Below are 19,537 nucleotides of genomic sequence, written 5' to 3' on the forward strand. Positions count from 1 at the left end.
TACTAGAAACTATGAGAAGCTATAAAACTGCTAATATTAATAATAAAATCAGGTTATATATTGACCAGACACAATTTCTGAAATTATTATTATTATTACCCCTTTAAAAAATTTGAATATATAATATTAAATTTAAAAAAAAACAATCGATACATAGTTAATGTATGGATAAGCGTGTTAACCGGCGAAAATAAATTAAAATATATTTGTTTGTTGTTGTTTTTTCTTGTCAAAACTTAGCTAGGGTAATCTCCAGCAAGCCACATTTTCAATCAAGGAGAAATGTTTATGGACAAACTTAGCAGCTGTTAAAATATGCACAAAAGCGTGCTGTCATCTAGTGATATATTATTGAACCACGTTTGTGTGGAAACCTAAATCTTTGGGTTTTCAAACAGTTTGTTTTTGAATTTCGCACAAAGCTACTCGAGGGCTATCTGCGATAGCCGTCCCTATGAACATTCATTGGAATGTGTCCCGCATGAGTTCGGGACTAAGCTTAGGGCATTTAACATTAAAATTCGTAATTCAATACCAACTGTTGGCACATCGCAGATAGAAAACCGATAATGTGGCTTTAACATAACAAAAATGTTTTTGTGATATGATTTTTACTATTTAAAATTAAAATAAATTACAGAATATAAAATATGTATCCTGGCGTAATTGAATAATAGTTAATTATTCTAGTTAATTAGAAATACACATTTCGGTTTGTTTGAAAACGTAAACAATTAAAAATATCTTATTGTATTAGTAAACGAAATATGTACAATAGATATATAAAAATTATACATTTTAATCAGGCTACATAGTAACCAAACATATTTTAAATTATCGAAGTGTAATGATCACTTACACAAATAAAGATACTTAATTACATCAATGTTACTGAAATTTCCAAATTGTTTTGTCTTAAACGGCCCCGCTTATCTACTGTAGCGCCACAGTGTTTTTTTTTTTGTTTGTTTTTCGGTGACACTATCGTGAGTGGAAAGCGAGTTTGGTAAAGTATTTGGGGATTGGGTGTGATCAGATGTTATTGCTTTTAATATTTCTACCATGATTATTGGCTCATTTCTTCGATATGTATTCACATATTTGTTGTTTTTCATTTTAGGCTTGATAGTGCTGTCTTTTTTCTTTCTTAAATATAGCAAAAAAAGTCAAGAGTTGTGGTTCTTGTGGTTTTATTCAAAGTTTATTGGGCCTAAACTAGATCGTTGGTTTGCTAGAGATAAAAATGAATTATTCAGGGAATTGAGAGAACAAAAATCCAGTGATCCTGAACTGCGGAAAAAAGGCGATGGAGTACTGAGGGTCGTAGAAATCGGTATTGGAAGTGGATCCAACCTTGAATTTTACCAAGATGGCACACGTCTCATTGCAGTCGACCCAAGTACTAATTTCAAGAAAACTTTTTACGAGAGAAAGCAACATTTTCCAAATATAATATTGGAGAATTTCTTTTTGTGTAATGCAGAAGCTATGACTGCAATTCCAGATAACAGCATTGATGCAGTAGTTTCTACCCATGTATTATGTTCGGTAGATAATACTTGCAGAATTCTGCAAGAAGTGTTTCGAATTTTAACACCGGTAAGTAAATGTGTAGCTTAACTTAAAATTATGAAAATGCCGTGCTTCTTGAAATAACATTTGAAAACAACCTGTACTGCACTACTGAACTGATACAATGAACGTTATAAAACCTACACAATATTTAAAGTTAAGTCCCTTGTACGTGTACATTATTCAGATTTTATTATATTTTATAAACTTTTTCTATTTTAATTAAGGGCAGTTGTATTTTTTAAATTTTTATAATACGTTAATCAGGAATCCTTTATAAATTACAGTTTATGCAATAATTTATCTAATGTAAAAATACGCATTACTAGTGAAGTTTGATTAGTTTTAAATCGGCTATTGGTGTGGTATCTTCAACTTTTAAGTTCAACTAAAAAGTCGACATAACTTATATTACAAAACGAAAGTTAATAATTTGTAACTTTATTTTACAGTTACATAGTCCTACACATGTATTTATATGTTTAATTTACATTTATGCGACGTTTTCTTTAGTATTTCAAGAAAAGTAATTTAACAACACACCTCCAATACAAACATATAAATTTCAGAACTCGAATTGGTCATGTTCTCATAAACAAGAGGTTTGAAACTTTAATACCAGCGTTAAATGTTACACTAACTAACAGTAAAACTCAGGTATCACATAACAGACATCCTGATGTAACATTTGAGAACTTGTACTACACGACTGGACTTCCACAATAAACGTCACAAAGCCTACACCATGATTTGTTGGAATGACGTAAAAAATTTGTCGTTTTATGATAAACGAGATGACAGCGTTCAAATCAGCTATTTTATTTGTGAAAAAAAATGAATTAGGAGTTTTTGAAAGAAAAGGAAGGTTTTATTAAACAACCTCTTTTAAAGGAAGCTTGCATACGTTTTTCATGATTATTGCAAATTTTGAATAGATTAATGTCAAACATAGGCTGTCTGTCAGTGTTTCATCAAAACGAAACAGTGTATTACAAGTAAAGACAAGAACAAAACGAATCAACTTTGACTATCTCACATTTTTAGCTGCGGCATAACGGTTCGTAAAACGGCTCCAAGATTTTTCAAGTATAAACTCTTTAACTCGAAGATCAGTCATCTATTGGTCGATTTGAGATTTAATTACAGTTTTGGACTCTTGAATTCGTGTATTTAACCAAACCGAGGACCTTAACTAAGTCGTCATAGATTAATTTGCTATAATCCTGCATAAAATAATTTCAAGTGCTGCGACTATTGAGATTTCCTCTTGTTTATTCAGACGTTTTCTTCGTTTATTTATATGATCGGAAAACGATCTTTGAAAAAAATAAATAGTGGGAGGGAAGCTAAAATATGTATTTTTTATTAGTTTTGTTTTTACGTGGTCTAATCTGTAGCTCCGATTGGAAGCAGTTGCAGGCATTGCGGTCTATGTGTCATAAAATACAAGACACTTTGTACATGTTTTGAATAATGAATGACCTTTTACATTGTTAGTAAGCAGTACGAATCAACCTGATCTGTCATTTCTCGCAGTATGACTTTTCAGGTTAAACTTGAAACACAGGTTTTCTTATACTCGTTTTGTCCGTTCAGTGTTATTTTATAACTATTTTTTTAGTTCTTTTAACTTACATTAGGGTAATATGAGGTTTCGGTAATTCAGACGAAACTTCTTTGGGGTGCCATTAATAGTCGTAATATATTCTCAAATTTGTGTCTATTATGGCATCTATAAGTTAATTACTTGCCACCAAATTAGTCATTTCAAGTGAAGCTTCTGGTTGAGATAAATGGGCAAATTTTTCCAAATCGTAATATAAGTTCAGCTGAAACTTGTTCTTTTCACAACTTATATGTCACTGTTAGACTAAGCGGGTACTAATGTTTGTTATGTGCCTCACCTGGAAAGTTATTTAATGTTATAGCTGGAGTGATATGAATGCCCTCTTTACTGTCACTCCTGTTCACTTCAGAAGTTGTTTCGATCTGAGCTGATATTTCATTAATGGCATCATTCAGTTCTAGTTCATTCGTTTTTTTGGATCAGTCAGTTAAATACGTACCCTGGATTTGATAGTGACAAATGGCGTAGTAGTATTTATAATAGATGTGGACCAGATAGGTTCTTCAGTTCCGAGTTTTATAGTATGTGCATGGTGTATTTGGTTGGAAATCGTACGCAAATGCAGAACGAGGATAGGCTGGTTTGATTTTCGCATTTACCAACAAATGTTTTACTGAAAAGTAAATGTTATATATTGTTTGATTTAGCAGTTGTCGCTGAATTATACCGGTTTCAGGGAATTCCACTCCTCCTTAGTAAGCATAGACAGAATAAGTCTAGACTTTATATGGTAAAATGTATGTTATATATATGGCATTTTCAAATGTCGTTTACTCCAACAGTAATCCCAGGACTAGATTGATGTTTAATAGAGTTTTAGGCCTAGGTAATATTTTGGAATAGTAATGATTATTTCTTGTCTATTTTCTGCTAGTTTTATGAGGCATAAAACTCTTTTTTTTTTTTTAACTTGGGTGGTCGACGGGACACTAGGTTCATGACTAGGCGACCCATACGTTAATCTAGTATTCAGTAATCCTACATTTATATAGAGAACCCGAAAATATGCAGTATTGATGCTAATAAATTCATTTTGTGAACTATTCGTCCATTTGCCTCTTGTCACGTGTTGTATATGCATCACACTGAAAATGATCAGTTAATACAGTGAAATAGTAATGAACATTGAAGTGTTCAGAATTGAATTGCCCAGTAGTTAGTCAGTCTTTCAAATATTTAGTTTTTCGAAATATTTTGGTTGTTAGTTATCGCATAAACTCAGTTATTCATTTGATTAGCTGTGGAAGCTTACTTGTGTATTAATCACAGTTCAAGATAGTATTGTATTTGCATTTGAACATCATGTATAAACTTTGGTCTTCAAGATACAGTTATGTATAAGCTGTGATGGATTTACTGTTACACATTTGATACCTACGTTTCGGTTTGATGCGTATGGCATGTATTGTTGGATGTGTATTGCGCAAGTCTCGCCTGTTGTCAACATTTGTAGAATATTCTTGATAGTGAGAATCAACAATATATGTTTTACGAAAACGCTAGCGTGTTTTAGAACAGTGTTGGAAGTTCGAGAACCTCGCGTGATTGCTATATAATTATATCCGATGCGCCGAACGACGGTTATTATTAGTCAACTGCAGTCAGTGTGCTGAAGGCCTCGGAAGCTTGTGATTAGAGTGTATCAATCGGAAAAGTACAGAATTTGACCAGAAATGTTTATAGATTTCGAATATTACAAACTGTTCAACTTTATTATTTATTTCTATGAGGACATTAAATATCCTTGGTAAAAAGTGAGATTGCAACCGCTGTGAGGCTGGCCAAGAAAAGACAGCGTTAGCTTATGCAAGGTATGACAATACCAACTCAGAATTAATTTACTCGTCGTAAATCTGGATCGTGGATAAAATATTCAGTTCTAGACCGGATATAGGACTCTGTATTGTTTGTAAGTTTGTAAATAAATCATTATTTGTAATAAGCATTATTATAAATTGTATTGTTGTTTCTAATTAAAATATATTTTTGTTGAGAAAGAAATTTGTGTGTATTAATCTTATTGGCAAATATAATCAATTTGATACATATTAACATTTAGTTAACTTCTAAATTCAGATTTCCAATTATTTGAAACAGTAATACATAACGTCTGGAACATGTCTTCGATTTATGTTAAGGTCGGGACGTCATGGAACGATAGTAAAGGATTAGTTTAGTTTTTCTTTAACGTGGACTGACATCATTTACACCAGGTAATTTAAAAGAATGTGCTCAATGAATGGTCGTTGTTACAAAGTTTCTGTAAATGTGTTTGTTCTTGACCTTTTCTGGCCCAGTCTTCTGATTCTCTCTCTTCATTCTTTCATCTTTTTATTTTCCATCTTGTTATTCTTTTTTCAGTTGTTTTATCATTTCTAATAATGTTCCACTTACAAAAATAAAATTTGGGGCTCGATTCCCTGTGGTGAACAAAGTACAGATAACCAACAAATATTTGAATATGAATGATTGGCACCTGTTTATTGTCTAAGGTTTTCACGAGTGGTTTAGTGGTAAATAAGACTGTCAAGAAAAACGGTATAATGCTAGAACTCTAGTTTAGATACCCGCAGTAGGCAGAGCACAGATATCTCATTGTGTAACTTTGCATTTAAGAACAACAAACCAAGAAACTTTTATTAAAATTTCAGACCAACAACCAATTTAGTAGTGATAATAATTACAGCAGAGTGTGTGACCTTATGACATAACATTCTGCAGAGCTCCTGACATCACATTTGGTTTATGGCAATTTAGGTATGTATTTATTAACATGAACTACACATAAATCTGGTGGTGGATAACCATTTTGAATGTGTTTCAGTAGGTGCAACTGCCTGTTCAATAAGAAGACCCCACTGGAACATTCAGACAAGATTAGCTTAAAAGTTGTATCACCATGTTAAGGCATTGGCCTCCGAACTGTTGTCTAGTTTTTTTTACTCAGGTCAAAATCAGAAGATACTTTGAAATACTTTTGTTATCAAAATTCTGAGGAAAAGCCAACTGGCTGTAGTAGGATTTATAAAGTTTTATTATTATTATTAATTTCCTGTTGTTCTTGTTAATTCATTTATTTTATTTGACACTGATTGTAAGAAGTAGAGTAATAAAAGCTAAACAATCACTCCGACAATGTAACATTAAGTTAAAGAAATAATACGATGACAGCTGCCATGAACTGTTGAGTTGTAGTAAACAATCCTGAATATTGGATACAAGAACTTAAAATAATCACATTCTCCTCGTAATCACTCTGTATGATGAGATGTGGGATAATTGTAAGGACCTAACTTTCAAACCTTACAGAGATTTCTTTTCCTAAATTGGCATGGAATTTATCAATCTGTTTGATACCAAGGTTCAGGAAAACTGACTGTGGGAGAAGATGGAACATCAAATAATCGAACAAGGAACGGTCTTCTTGCTAGAAGTTCGGACGTTGTGCGTGGGGACCTCTGTCAGGATAGATTTTTTTTATATTATAATCTTTCCAAATTCTCAGACATTTATTTCATAAAGCTCAAATATCCGGGATAATTTTGTCGTGCTAGATGACATGAATGTTAAGGCTAACTGATGAGTCAGGTGTCTTAATGCAAATATTTCTGTGCAATAAAGCACACACTTGATAACAAAACGTAATTCTTATTTAGAAGCATGGGATACTAAAGCAAATATTTTATATTGTGTGTTTTCGATTAGTTAGTAAAAAGAAGGAAAGTTCATTCCGTTGAATGATAGATAGTGAACTGTTTTATTTCTATGGCCACAAGTTCTACAAGTAAAAGTGAAGTAGTCTGTTTACAAAACGTTCTTAAGTCCAGGTATGAAGTAGTCCGTTTCAAGAGGAACCTAATTAATGATTAGAACTTTCTTTTATCTATAATTTGATTATTTTTGCTCATTTCTTTGTGTCTATAGCCAAACAAATTAGTTGAAATTATTTTAAGAACAATAACAATGTTAAAGTAGTTCACATTTCTAAATATATTATCTAGGGTGATTTGGATACAACTTTATGCAAGTTTTTTCTAAGGTTCTAATTGGCTAGAGAATGGTAGGTTTGGAAGCTGTTAAGCTGGAGAAAGATGGAGTTTGTCTTCTGAGTTGATTTTATTCACGTAGACATATATCTGTCGTTTGGTAATAAAGACTTGTTTTATCGTAAACATCGAAGTCATTTAGCTCCAGAATTGATTATATTTATCTGGTATATTCATGTAGCGTTGCAGACCACCAACATCACTATGGTTTTTTTAATCGGTAATCAGAGCTGTTCTTTAAACCAGTGACGATCAACTGAATGCATTTAACCAGTAATACTACATGTACTTGTGTAGGACTTTGTTTAAATGGTATACCTAGGTGTAATGCGTGTGCAGGGTTGTGTTTAACCAGTAATGTACTTGTGTAGGACTTTGTTTAAATGGTATATCTAGGTGTATTTTGTGCAGGGTTGTGCTTAACCAGTAACACTAGATGTACTTGTGCAGGGTTGTGCTTAACCAGTAACACTAGATGTACTTGTGCAGGGTTGTGTTTAACCAGTAATACTACATGTACTTGTGTAGGACTTTGTTTAAATGGTATATCTAGGTGTATTTGTGCAGGGTTGTGCTTAACCAGTAACACTAGATGTACTTGTGCAGGGTTGTGCTTAACCAGTAATACTACATGTACTTGTGTAGGACTTTGTTTAAATGGTATACCTAGGTGTACTTGTGCAGGGTTGTGCTTAACCAGTAACACTAGATGTACTTGTGCAGGGTTGTGCTTAACCAGTAACACTAGATGTACTTGTGCAGGGTTGTGTTTAACCAGTAATACTACATGTACTCTGTGTAGGACTTTGTTTAAATGGTATATCTAGGTGTATTTGTGCAGGGTTGTGCTTAACCAGTAACACTAGATGTACTTGTGCAGGGTTGTGCTTAACCAGTAATACTACATGTACTTGTGTAGGACTTTGTTTAAATGGTATACCTAGGTGTACTTTGCAGGTTGTGTAACCAGTAACACTAGATGTACTTGTGCAGGGTTGTGCTTAACCAGTAACACTAGATGTACTTGTGCAGGGTTGTGCTTAACCAGTAACACTAGATGTACTTGTGCAGGGTTGTGTTTAACCAGTAACACTAGATATACTGTGCAGGGTTGTGTGTACTTGTGCAGGGTTGTGTTTAACCAGTAACACTAGATGTACTTGTGCAGGGTTGTGTTTAACCAGTAACACTAGATGTATTTGTGCAGGGTTGTGTTTAACCAGTAACACTAGATGTACTTGTGCAGGATTGTGTTTAAACAGTAACACTAGATGTACTTGTGCAGGATTGTGTTTAACCAGTAACACTAGATGTACTTGTGCAGGGTTGTGTTTAACCAGTAATACTACATGTACTTGTGTAGGACTTTGTTTAAATGGTATATCTAGGTGTACTTGTGCAGGGTTGTGCTTAACCAGTAACACTAGATGTACTTGTGCAGGGTTGTGTTTAACCAGTAAATACCTAGATGTAGCAGGGTTGGTTTAACCAGTAACACTAGATGTACTTGTGCAGGGTTGTGCCACTAGATGTACTTGTGCAGGGTTGTGTTTAACCAGTAACACTAGATGTACTTGCTTTAACCAGTAATACAGGTGTATTTGTGTTGTAACCAGTAACACTAGATGTACTTGTGCAGGGTTGTGCTTAACCAGTAACACTAGAAATGGTATACCAGGTGTACTTAACCAGTAATACTACATGTACTTGTGTAGGACTTTGTTTTGGTATCCAGGGTTGTGCTTAACCAGTCTAGGTGTACAGGGTTGTGCTTAACCAGTAACACTAGATGTACTTGTGCAGGGTTGTGCTTAACCAGTAACACTAGATGTACTTGTGCAGGGTTGTGTTTAACCAGTAATACTACATGTACTTGTGTAGGACTTGTGTTAACCAGTAAATGGTAAATATCTAGGTGTATTTGTGCAGGGTTGTGCTTAACCAGTAACACTAGATGTACTTGTGCAGGGTTGTGCTTAACCAGTAATACTACATGTACTTGTGTAGGACTTTGTTTAAATGGTATACCTAGGTGTACTTGTGCAGGGTTGTGCTTAACCAGTAACACTAGATGTACTTTGGTTGTGCTTAACCAGTAATAATACATGTACTTGTGTAGGACTTTGTTTAAATGGTATACTTGTGCAGGGTTGTGTTTAACCAGTAACACTAGATGTTTAACCAGTAACACTAGATGTACTTGTGCAGGGTTGTGTTTAACTAACACTAGATGTACTTGTGCAGGGTTGTGTTTAACCAGTAACACTAGATGTACTTGTGCAGGGTTGTGTTTAACCAGTAACACTAGATGTACTTGTGCAGGGTTGTGTTTAACCAGTAACACTAGATGTACTTGTGCAGGGTTGTGTTTAACCAGTAACACTAGATGTACTTGTGCAGGGTTGTGTTTAACCAGTAACACTAGATGTACTTGTGCAGGGTTGTGTTTAACCAGTAACACTAGATGTACTTGTGCAGGGTTGTTTAACCAGTAACAACCAGTAACACACTAGATGTACTTGTGCAGGGTTGTGCTTAACCAGTAACACTAGATGTACTTGTGCAGGGTTGTGCTTAACCAGTAACACTGTGTACTTGTGCAGGGTTGTGCTTAACCAGTAACACTAGGTGTACTTGTGCAGGGTTGTGCTTAACCAGTAACACTAGGTGTACTTGTGCAGGGTTGTGCTTAACCAGTAACACTAGGTGTACTTGTGCAGGGTTGTGCTTAACCAGTAACACTAGATGTACTTGTGCAGGGTTGTGTTTAACCAGTAACACTAGATGTACTTGTGCAGGGTTGTGCTTAACCAGTAACACTAGGTGTACTTGTGCAGGGTTGCTTAACCAGTAACACCAGGTGTACGGTGCAGGGTTGTGCTTAACCAGTAACACCAGGTGTACTTGTGCAGGGTTGTGCTTAACCAGTAACACCAGGTGTACTTGTGCAGGGTTGCTTAACCAGTAACACCAGGTGTACTTGTGCAGGGTTGTGCTTAACCAGTAACACCAGGTGTACTTGTGCAGGGTTGTGCTTAACCAGTAACACTAGGTGTACTTGTGCAGGGTTGTGCTTAACCAGTAACACTAGGTGTACTTGTGCAGGGTTGTGCTTAACCAGTAACACTAGATGTACTTGTGCAGGGTTGTGTTTAACCAGTAACACTAGATGTACTTGTGCAGGGTTGTGCTTAACCAGTAATACTAGGTGTACTTGTGCAGGGTTGTGCTTAACCAGTAACACTAGGTGTACTTGTGCAGGGTTGTGCTTAACCAGTAACACTAGGTGTACTTGTGCAGGGTTGTGCTTAACCAGTAACACTAGGTGTACTTGTGCAGGGTTGTGCTTAACCAGTAACACTAGGTGTACTTGTGCAGGGTTGTGCTTAACCAGTAACACTAGGTGTACTTGTGCAGGGTTGTGCTTAACCAGTAACACTAGATGTACTTGTGCAGGGTTGTGTTTAACCAGTAACACTAGATGTACTTGTGCAGGGTTGTGTTTAACCAGTAACACTAGGTGTACTTGTGCAGGGTTGTGTTAACCAGTAACACTAGATGTACTTGTGCAGGGTTGTACTTGACCAGTAATACTAGGTGTACTCATGCATCCTTCCTGAAAGTGTTCTATTTCAAAAGTAAATAAAGTTAAGAGTAATAAACATTTTATTTGTTGTTTCTGAGTTTCATGTGTTTTCTGTGTTTACTCTAGGGTGCATAACTCTTCTCATGATTCATGGTATGTACATGTTTACCAACATCACGTCAATACAGTTTGCAATGTTAGTGTCTACTACTACCTGATTAACAGACAACACCTTACTGTATAGTGATGTGAGTGTTCAAAGTCAGTGATCCATCCAGGCAGCATTTGGCTTCCTTTCAGAGAAAATAGAAAAAATTCACTTTATTCTCAGCTTATTTTCAAATCTTGCTTGTATTCCAAGATAGTTGTTGTCTGTTTTTAACCAAAAGGAGAACATTCCCTTGTGATAAATTAAAAACTTTTTAGTACAAAAACCACTTCTTGATGTGTTCACTTGAGATATGTTAAGGACATGATTGTAAGGAAGTTTTGTATCATTTAAGATCCTCTTAATATCCATGTGCTGTAGACAAGATGTCATCCTAAGTTAAAAAAACAAAACCAAAACCTTGTATAGCTATTGGTCACATACATCCTGATGAAAAATTTCATTTTGTTTTTCTCTCTTTTTAGGTCTCATGTTATTTACATAGTTTTATGAGTTAGTTTCCTTTAACTCTTTTCATTTGTATGTTAAACATGTTTTTTAATTGAATGGAACCACTGCCTCAAGGTTCTTCAAATAGATGTTGTAGGATAGTTTGATAAAGTAACTTAGTAAACAGTGCCACTGAAGTTAAGAGACTTTCACTAGAGGTACTACAAGAATAACACTAACCCATACTTTTTAAATTTATATTTCTTTGCAGTTTTGGAACATGTACGCTTATGAAAATTGTCCTAATGGAAAAAATATGTTTGAAATCTTAAATATTTTGGGTATAAAAACAAATATCCATGAGCTTGCTTAGTACCATTATCATATACCTTCTGAAGAAACTGGGGTAAGTGGTATATTTTCCTTGCTAAGTGCATAACTTGGAATTTTTCTGTCTTTTTTTAAGTGAATCAGTGGTAAATATATGGATTTGTGGTGCACAAATCCATGGTTCAATTCTCAACAATGGACAGAATGCAGATATCTTATTGTGTAATATTGCACAGTGAAAATAACTTATGAAGTACATTCTGTGGACTATAAAGAACAGTTACATTCAGGTTAACTTGAAGATGACTTAATAAGGCTGAAACGTTGTTCTGTACATTTTTAAAATTAAAGTTTGAATACCCATACCAGCCGTCTTGATGTCCACATACTGATCTCTGGATGTGTATCATTATCATAAGTACATATGCCTTGGAATCAAGTATCATAAAGACATTAGGATAATAAGTTAATTACTGTTGAAATATGGAGATATAAATTTACAGTATATCTTGTCAGCCTCTCAGTGGTATATCTGTGGACTTACAACACTGAAAACCAGGTTTCAATACCTGTGGTGTAGTTTTGTGCATAATTACAAACAACAATATCTTGTAAGTTATGTTGGATTAGTTGTTTTTTTACAAAGTAGGAATAACTATTTTGTCGTCCTTTATATCCTTATTTAGTTTCATTCACTCAAGTGTTTATGACTCTGCAACCTCACTCTTACAGGTAATATTTTCTTTGATCTGTGTATTCCATGGTGTAATCAATAACTGAACTTGTTTATCAAACGTTTGCCCTTAAAACTCTTCATGCAACCATGGAAGTAACATCCTTTAAGTTCTTATGTAATTATGGTATGTATGTAATCTATCACTGTAGCAAGGGTTAATCTTCACTTTATCAGAAGGGGAATATGTGATGTCCTGTTTTATGGAGCCAGGCATTACCAACAATGGATTTATTTGGTATGGGTTCATAACCTTGTATAAGTGTGAGACTGATTTTCTGAGATTGGAGAAACTTGATTCAAACCACTTCCTGGAATTCTAAAGGCAATAGCAGTCAGTTTGTAGAGCTACTGGCATGTACTGTTTTATGTGAAATTGGCCTAAAATACTAAACATATAAGAAACTCCTAGAGATGTGGGAGAGAAGCCCTCGCTGTCTGTTAAAGTTGATAAATAGGCTGTGGGTAGTTTTACAGATCTGAAAATCGAGAATGTCATTGATACATTTGCTGTAATTGTTTTCTGTCATTGATACATTTGCTGTAATTGCTTTCTGTAATTGTTGTACTTGATTTCTGGATTTTTTTTTAGTTGGAATGCATACATGAGGGTGAGCATAAGCAAGTATTTGATTCAAATAGTGAAGGTGATATTGAATCCAAAACTATCAGGAAAATATAAATATTGACTGGCTTCTTTTGATTATTTTACTTAGTCAGGGATACATACCTGTGTCCTAGTGAAGGTGATATTGAATCCAAAACTATCAGGAAAATATAAATATTGACTGGCTTCTTTTGATTATTTTACTTAGTCAGAGATACATACCTGTGTCCACAAATATCATAAACAACCTGATATGCCTTAGGATACAAACAAGAGAAAAACATTGAAAGTATTTGACCCAAGGTAAATATTGATTTGGTAAAGCCAGTGTGAACTAGTTGGATCAGTTAAAATAACTGTTTATGTAGAGCTGGTAAATTTTGATTTACCAATCCTCATAGTTGAAAACATCCATCAAGGCTATTAAATTAACAAATTCTGGGACTCAGTGGATCACATTCAAGATGGCTACCACTTCTAGACTAGTGGAATTAGTAATTAAACATCTTGGCCATATCAATTAGATGTGATGTCAAGGGGGTCAATTGTGTATAACATCAGGCATCAAAAGTCAAACAGGTATATCTTGAAACCATTATTTCTTTTATTATATAAACTATTTATAAAATGTCTATAAGAGACAGGTGTTATCTCTTCAGTACTTCTAGGGTTAAGAAATTATCATTTTTATCATGCTAGATTTGATTTGAATTTTCTATAAACTGTCCAGCCAATGAACACATTTCATTTCTTATACTTACATTGTACTCTGCTTTACCATGATAGCACATTATTTGTTAATAAAAAGTACCTTAAGAGATGGTGGTAGATGGTATTGACAAAATACCTTTCTTCTTGTTTCTTACTGCTAAATTAAGAGTGGATAGCTAAGATAATCCTTATGTAGCTTTGCATAAAATAAAAAAAAACAAACAGGTTTTCATAAAGGAGTGGGTGGGAGGTGTAATGTAGTTTGGCCATAGAGTAATAATGGACTCATTTTAAGAAAAAGATTACGGATAGCTGTCATATGCCAGTAGCTACAGAGACAACTTTATTTTTTGTGAGGGTGAGTTATGCCCTAAGCTGGACCCAGGATTGACCATTATCCCAGTCAGTTACTCTCCCATTTCTTCTTATATTAAATAATCTTTTTACCCACACTTCATCACCATGTCTTGTCTTTTATTTCACCTACAACAAACCCCACTACACTTGACCTTCCACACACTAGATACTCAAACCTCTAGTTTTTCAGTTATCGAGCACTTGTATGCTATATTGCCTCTGTGGTAAACTTGAGGGCTTATAACACTGGAAACTGGGGTTTGATACATGTTGTAGGCACAGCACAACTAGCCCATTGTATGTAGCTCTGCACTTAAAGGTTCAATTTTAGAGCTTAATGCAGGTCTTGTGTTTAAATAAACAATCATTAAACAAGGTAGAATAATAAAATGGTTTTCTCCTAAACATGAAGCCCTACATGAAAAATGAGCAGTGATGATTTTATATCAGGCAATAGTTGTATTTATATCAGGCAATAGTTGTATTTATATCAGACAATAGTTGTATTTATATCAGGCAATAGTTGTATTTATATCAGGCAATAGTTGTATTTATATCAGGCAATAGTTGTATTTATATCAGGCAATAGTTGTATTTATATCAGGCAATAGTTGTATTTATATCAGGCAATAGTTGTATTTATATCAGGCAATAGTTGTATTTATATCAGACAATAGTTGTATTTATATCAGGCAATAGTTGTATTTATATCAGGCAATAGTTGTATTTATATCAGACAATAGTTGTATTTATATCAGGCAATAGTTGTATTTATATCAGGCAATAGTTGTATTTATATCAGGCAATAGTTGTATTTATATCAGACAATAGTTGTATTTATATCAGGCAATAGTTGTATTTATATCAGGCAATAGTTGTATTTATATCAGGCAATAGTTGTATTTATATCAGGCAATAGTTGTATTTATATCAGACAATAGTTGTATTTATATCAGGCAATAGTTGTATTTATATCAGGCAATAGTTGTATTTATATCAGACAATAGTTGTATTTATATCAGGCAATAGTTGTATTTATATCAGGCAATAGTTGTATTTATATCAGGCAATAGTTGTATTTATATCAGGCAATAGTTGTATTTATATCAGGCAATAGTTGTATTTATATCAGGCAATAGTTGTATTTATATCAGGCAATAGTTGTATTTATATCAGACAATAGTTGTATTTATATCAGGCAATAGTTGTATTTATATCAGGCAATAGTTGTATTTATATCAGACAATAGTTGTATTTATATCAGGCAATAGTTGTATTTATATCAGGCAATAGTTGTATTTATATCAGGCAATAGTTGTATTTATATCAGACAATAGTTGTATTTATATCAGGCAATAGTTGTATTTATATCAGGCAATAGTTGTATTTATATCAGACAATAGTTGTATTTATATCAGGCAATAGTTGTATTTATATCAGGCAATAGTTGTATTTATATCAGGCAATAGTTGTATTTATATCAGGCAATAGTTGTATTTATATCAGGCAATAGTTGTATTTATATCAGGCAATAGTTGTATTTATATCAGGCAATAGTTGTATTTATATCAGGCAATAGTTGTATTTATATCAGACAATAGTTGTATTTATATCAGGCAATAGTTGTATTTATATCAGGCAATAGTTGTATTTATATCAGACAATAGTTGTATTTATATCAGGCAATAGTTGTATTTATATCAGGCAATAGTTGTATTTATATCAGGCAATAGTTGTATTTATATCAGGCAATAGTTGTATTTATATCAGGCAATAGTTGTATTTATATCAGGCAATAGTTGTATTTATATCAGACAATAGTTGTATTTATATCAGACAATAGTTGTATTTATATCAGACAATAGTTGTATTTATATCAGACAATAGTTGTATTTATATCAGGCAATAGTTGTATTTATATCAGGCAATAGTTGTATTTATATCAGGCAATAGTTGTATTTATATCAGGCAATAGTTGTATTTATATCAGACAATAGTTGTATTTATATCAGGCAATAGTTGTATTTATATCAGGCAATAGTTGTATTTATATCAGACAATAGTTGTATTTATATCAGACAATAGTTGTATTTATATCAGACAATAGTTGTATTTATATCAGACAATAGTTGTATTTATATCAGGCAATAGTTGTATTTATATCAGACAATAGTTGTATTTATATCAGACAATAGTTGTATTTATATCAGACAATAGTTGTATTTATATCAGGCAATAGTTGTATTTATATCAGGCAATAGTTGTATTTATATCAGACAATAGTTGTATTTATATCAGGCAATAGTTGTATTTATATCAGACAATAGTTGTATTTATATCAGGCAATAGTTGTATTTATATCAGGCAATAGTTGTATTTATATCAGACAATAGTTGTATTTATATCAGACAATAGTTGTATTTATATCAGACAATAGTTGTATTTATATCAGACAATAGTTGTATTTATATCAGGCAATAGTTGTATTTATATCAGACAATAGTTGTATTTATATCAGACAATAGTTGTATTTATATCAGACAATAGTTGTATTTATATCAGACAATAGTTGTATTTATATCAGGCAATAGTTGTATTTATATCAGGCAATAGTTGTATTTATATCAGACAATAGTTGTATTTATATCAGGCAATAGTTGTATTTATATCAGACAATAGTTGTATTTATATCAGACAATAGTTGTATTTATATCAGGCAATAGTTGTATTTATATCAGGCAATAGTTGTATTTATATCAGACAATAGTTGTATTTATATCAGACAATAGTTGTATTTATATCAGACAATAGTTGTATTTATATCAGGCAATAGTTGTATTTATATCAGGCAATAGTTGTATTTATATCAGACAATAGTTGTATTTATATCAGACAATAGTTGTATTTATATCAGACAATAGTTGTATTTATATCAGGCAATAGTTGTATTTATATCAGACAATAGTTGTATTTATATCAGGCAATAGTTGTATTTATATCAGACAATAGTTGTATTTATATCAGACAATAGTTGTATTTATATCAGGCAATAGTTGTATTTATATCAGGCAATAGTTGTATTTATATCAGGCAATAGTTGTATTTATATCAGACAATAGTTGTATTTATATCAGGCAATAGTTGTATTTATATCAGGCAATAGTTGTATTTATATCAGGCAATAGTTGTATTTATATCAGGCAATAGTTGTATTTATATCAGACAATAGTTGTATTTATATCAGGCAATAGTTGTATTTATATCAGGCAATAGTTGTATTTATATCAGGCAATAGTTGTATTTATATCAGGCAATAGTTGTATTTATATCAGGCAATAGTTGTATTTATATCAGGCAATAGTTGTATTTATATCAGGCAATAGTTGTATTTATATCAGGCAATAGTTGTATTTATATCAGGCAATAGTTGTATTTATATCAGACAATAGTTGTATTTATATCAGGCAATAGTTGTATTTATATCAGGCAATAGTTGTATTTATATCAGGCAATAGTTGTATTTATATCAGGCAATAGTTGTATTTATATCAGACAATAGTTGTATTTATATCAGGCAATAGTTGTATTTATATCAGGCAATAGTTGTATTTATATCAGGCAATAGTTGTATTTATATCAGGCAATAGTTGTATTTATATCAGGCAATAGTTGTATTTATATCAGACAATAGTTGTATTTATATCAGGCAATAGTTGTATTTATATCAGGCAATAGTTGTATTTATATCAGGCAATAGTTGTATTTATATCAGGCAATAGTTGTATTTATATCAGGCAATAGTTGTATTTATATCAGGCAATAGTTGTATTTATATCAGGCAATAGTTGTATTTATATCAGGCAATAGTTGTATTTATATCAGGCAATAGTTGTATTTATATCAGACAATAGTTGTATTTATATCAGGCAATAGTTGTATTTATATCAGGCAATAGTTGTATTTATATCAGGCAATAGTTGTATTTATATCAGGCAATAGTTGTATTTATATCAGGCAATAGTTGTATTTATATCAGGCAATAGTTGTATTTATATCAGGCAATAGTTGTATTTATATCAGGCAATAGTTGTATTTATATCAGACAATAGTTGTATTTATATCAGGCAATAGTTGTATTTATATCAGGCAATAGTTGTATTTATATCAGGCAATAGTTGTATTATAATTCCCCGAACAGCTAGAAATTAGTAAATGTAATCTTTTATTTATTCAACTCAGGGAGGAAAGTTCTACTTCTTGGAGCATGTTGGATATCCATTAGATTCATGGAAGTTCAGAGTACAACAGTTGGTTCAACCCATTTGGGAAGTTTACTTGTGTGGATGTCAGCTGACCAAAAACTTATCACAAGATATAGAAAAGATTGGATTCTCTCACTTATCTCAGTGTGTTTCCTATCATTCTGAAGTTCTTTTTATTTTTCGGCCTCATGTTGTTGGTATTGCTACAAAATAACTTTTGGATTAGTTCAGTATTAATATAGCTTTTTAAAAAACTGTGACCAGTAGCCTGCTATTAACTTGTATATTTTCTCTTATAACACTACTGACTTAACATTTGCTGGTAGATTCTTAATCTCCAAAACTGTGGTTACTTTGTTACATAAATAATGTTTAAACATGTAACTTTAAACAATTGATTAATGTAACGTACCTTATTATCACTGTTTAGCAACAAGTTTTTAAACTTTGTTCAAAAGAGTTTTATTAAAATGTTAAGTGCTTTTCATTGTCTTTTCTTAATATTTGACAGCAGAGTAAGGACATTTGGATTTGTTTTTTTTGTTTTTTATTAATGGATAAATAAACTTTACTTGTTTCAAAAGCATGTATGTTCTATTATCAGTAATATCTAGTAACATGTTATTTGTAGACATTAGTGTGATATAATAAAGAAACTCTGTGAGATTTCAGTTGTACTTATGATAGTGACAAAATTTATTCACCATAAGCCACTATAATACAGCTATTATATTTTCAAAGTAATATTTTATCATTTTTATAACACAGATCAACTTTTATATATAACCAACTTGAACCAAAAGTGTTTTAATATGAAAAGTGCTCAACACTTCTTTCTTTCTTAAACAAGCCACTTTTACATTAAATTTGAGAGAAATGAAGATTTTTTTTTCTTGTCACAGTATGACACCATAACTATTAACCTTTAAATTGCTGTCTTGTTTTCATACTGAGCACTTCAATAGGTGCACTGTGTTGTATAATGCTGTTTTATGCTTTGTTTTTTTGGAGTTAAGCACAAAGCTACTGAATGGGCTATGTGTGCTGTGCCCACCATGAGTATTGAAACTTGGTTACAAACAGTGTAAGTCTGGAAACATACTGCTGT

At 32.7% G+C, this 19,537-nt stretch overlaps 1 protein-coding gene across 1 annotated transcript; it reads left to right on the forward strand.

Annotated features, from left to right (window-relative positions):
* The first annotated feature begins 968 nt into the window (after positions 1-968).
* LOC143229993 (thiol S-methyltransferase TMT1A-like) lies at positions 969-19,095 on the forward strand. The gene is made up of 2 exons (XM_076462933.1): positions 969-1,599; positions 18,407-19,095. Exons 1-2 carry the CDS (start codon positions 1,063-1,065, stop codon positions 18,641-18,643), a joined length of 774 nt encoding a protein of 257 aa, XP_076319048.1. The 5' UTR covers positions 969-1,062; the 3' UTR covers positions 18,644-19,095.
* The last annotated feature ends 442 nt before the right edge of the window (positions 19,096-19,537 follow it).

Source organism: Tachypleus tridentatus, chromosome 10, assembly GCF_004210375.1.
Source record: "Tachypleus tridentatus isolate NWPU-2018 chromosome 10, ASM421037v1, whole genome shotgun sequence".
Lineage (NCBI taxonomy): Eukaryota > Metazoa > Arthropoda > Merostomata > Xiphosura > Limulidae > Tachypleus > Tachypleus tridentatus.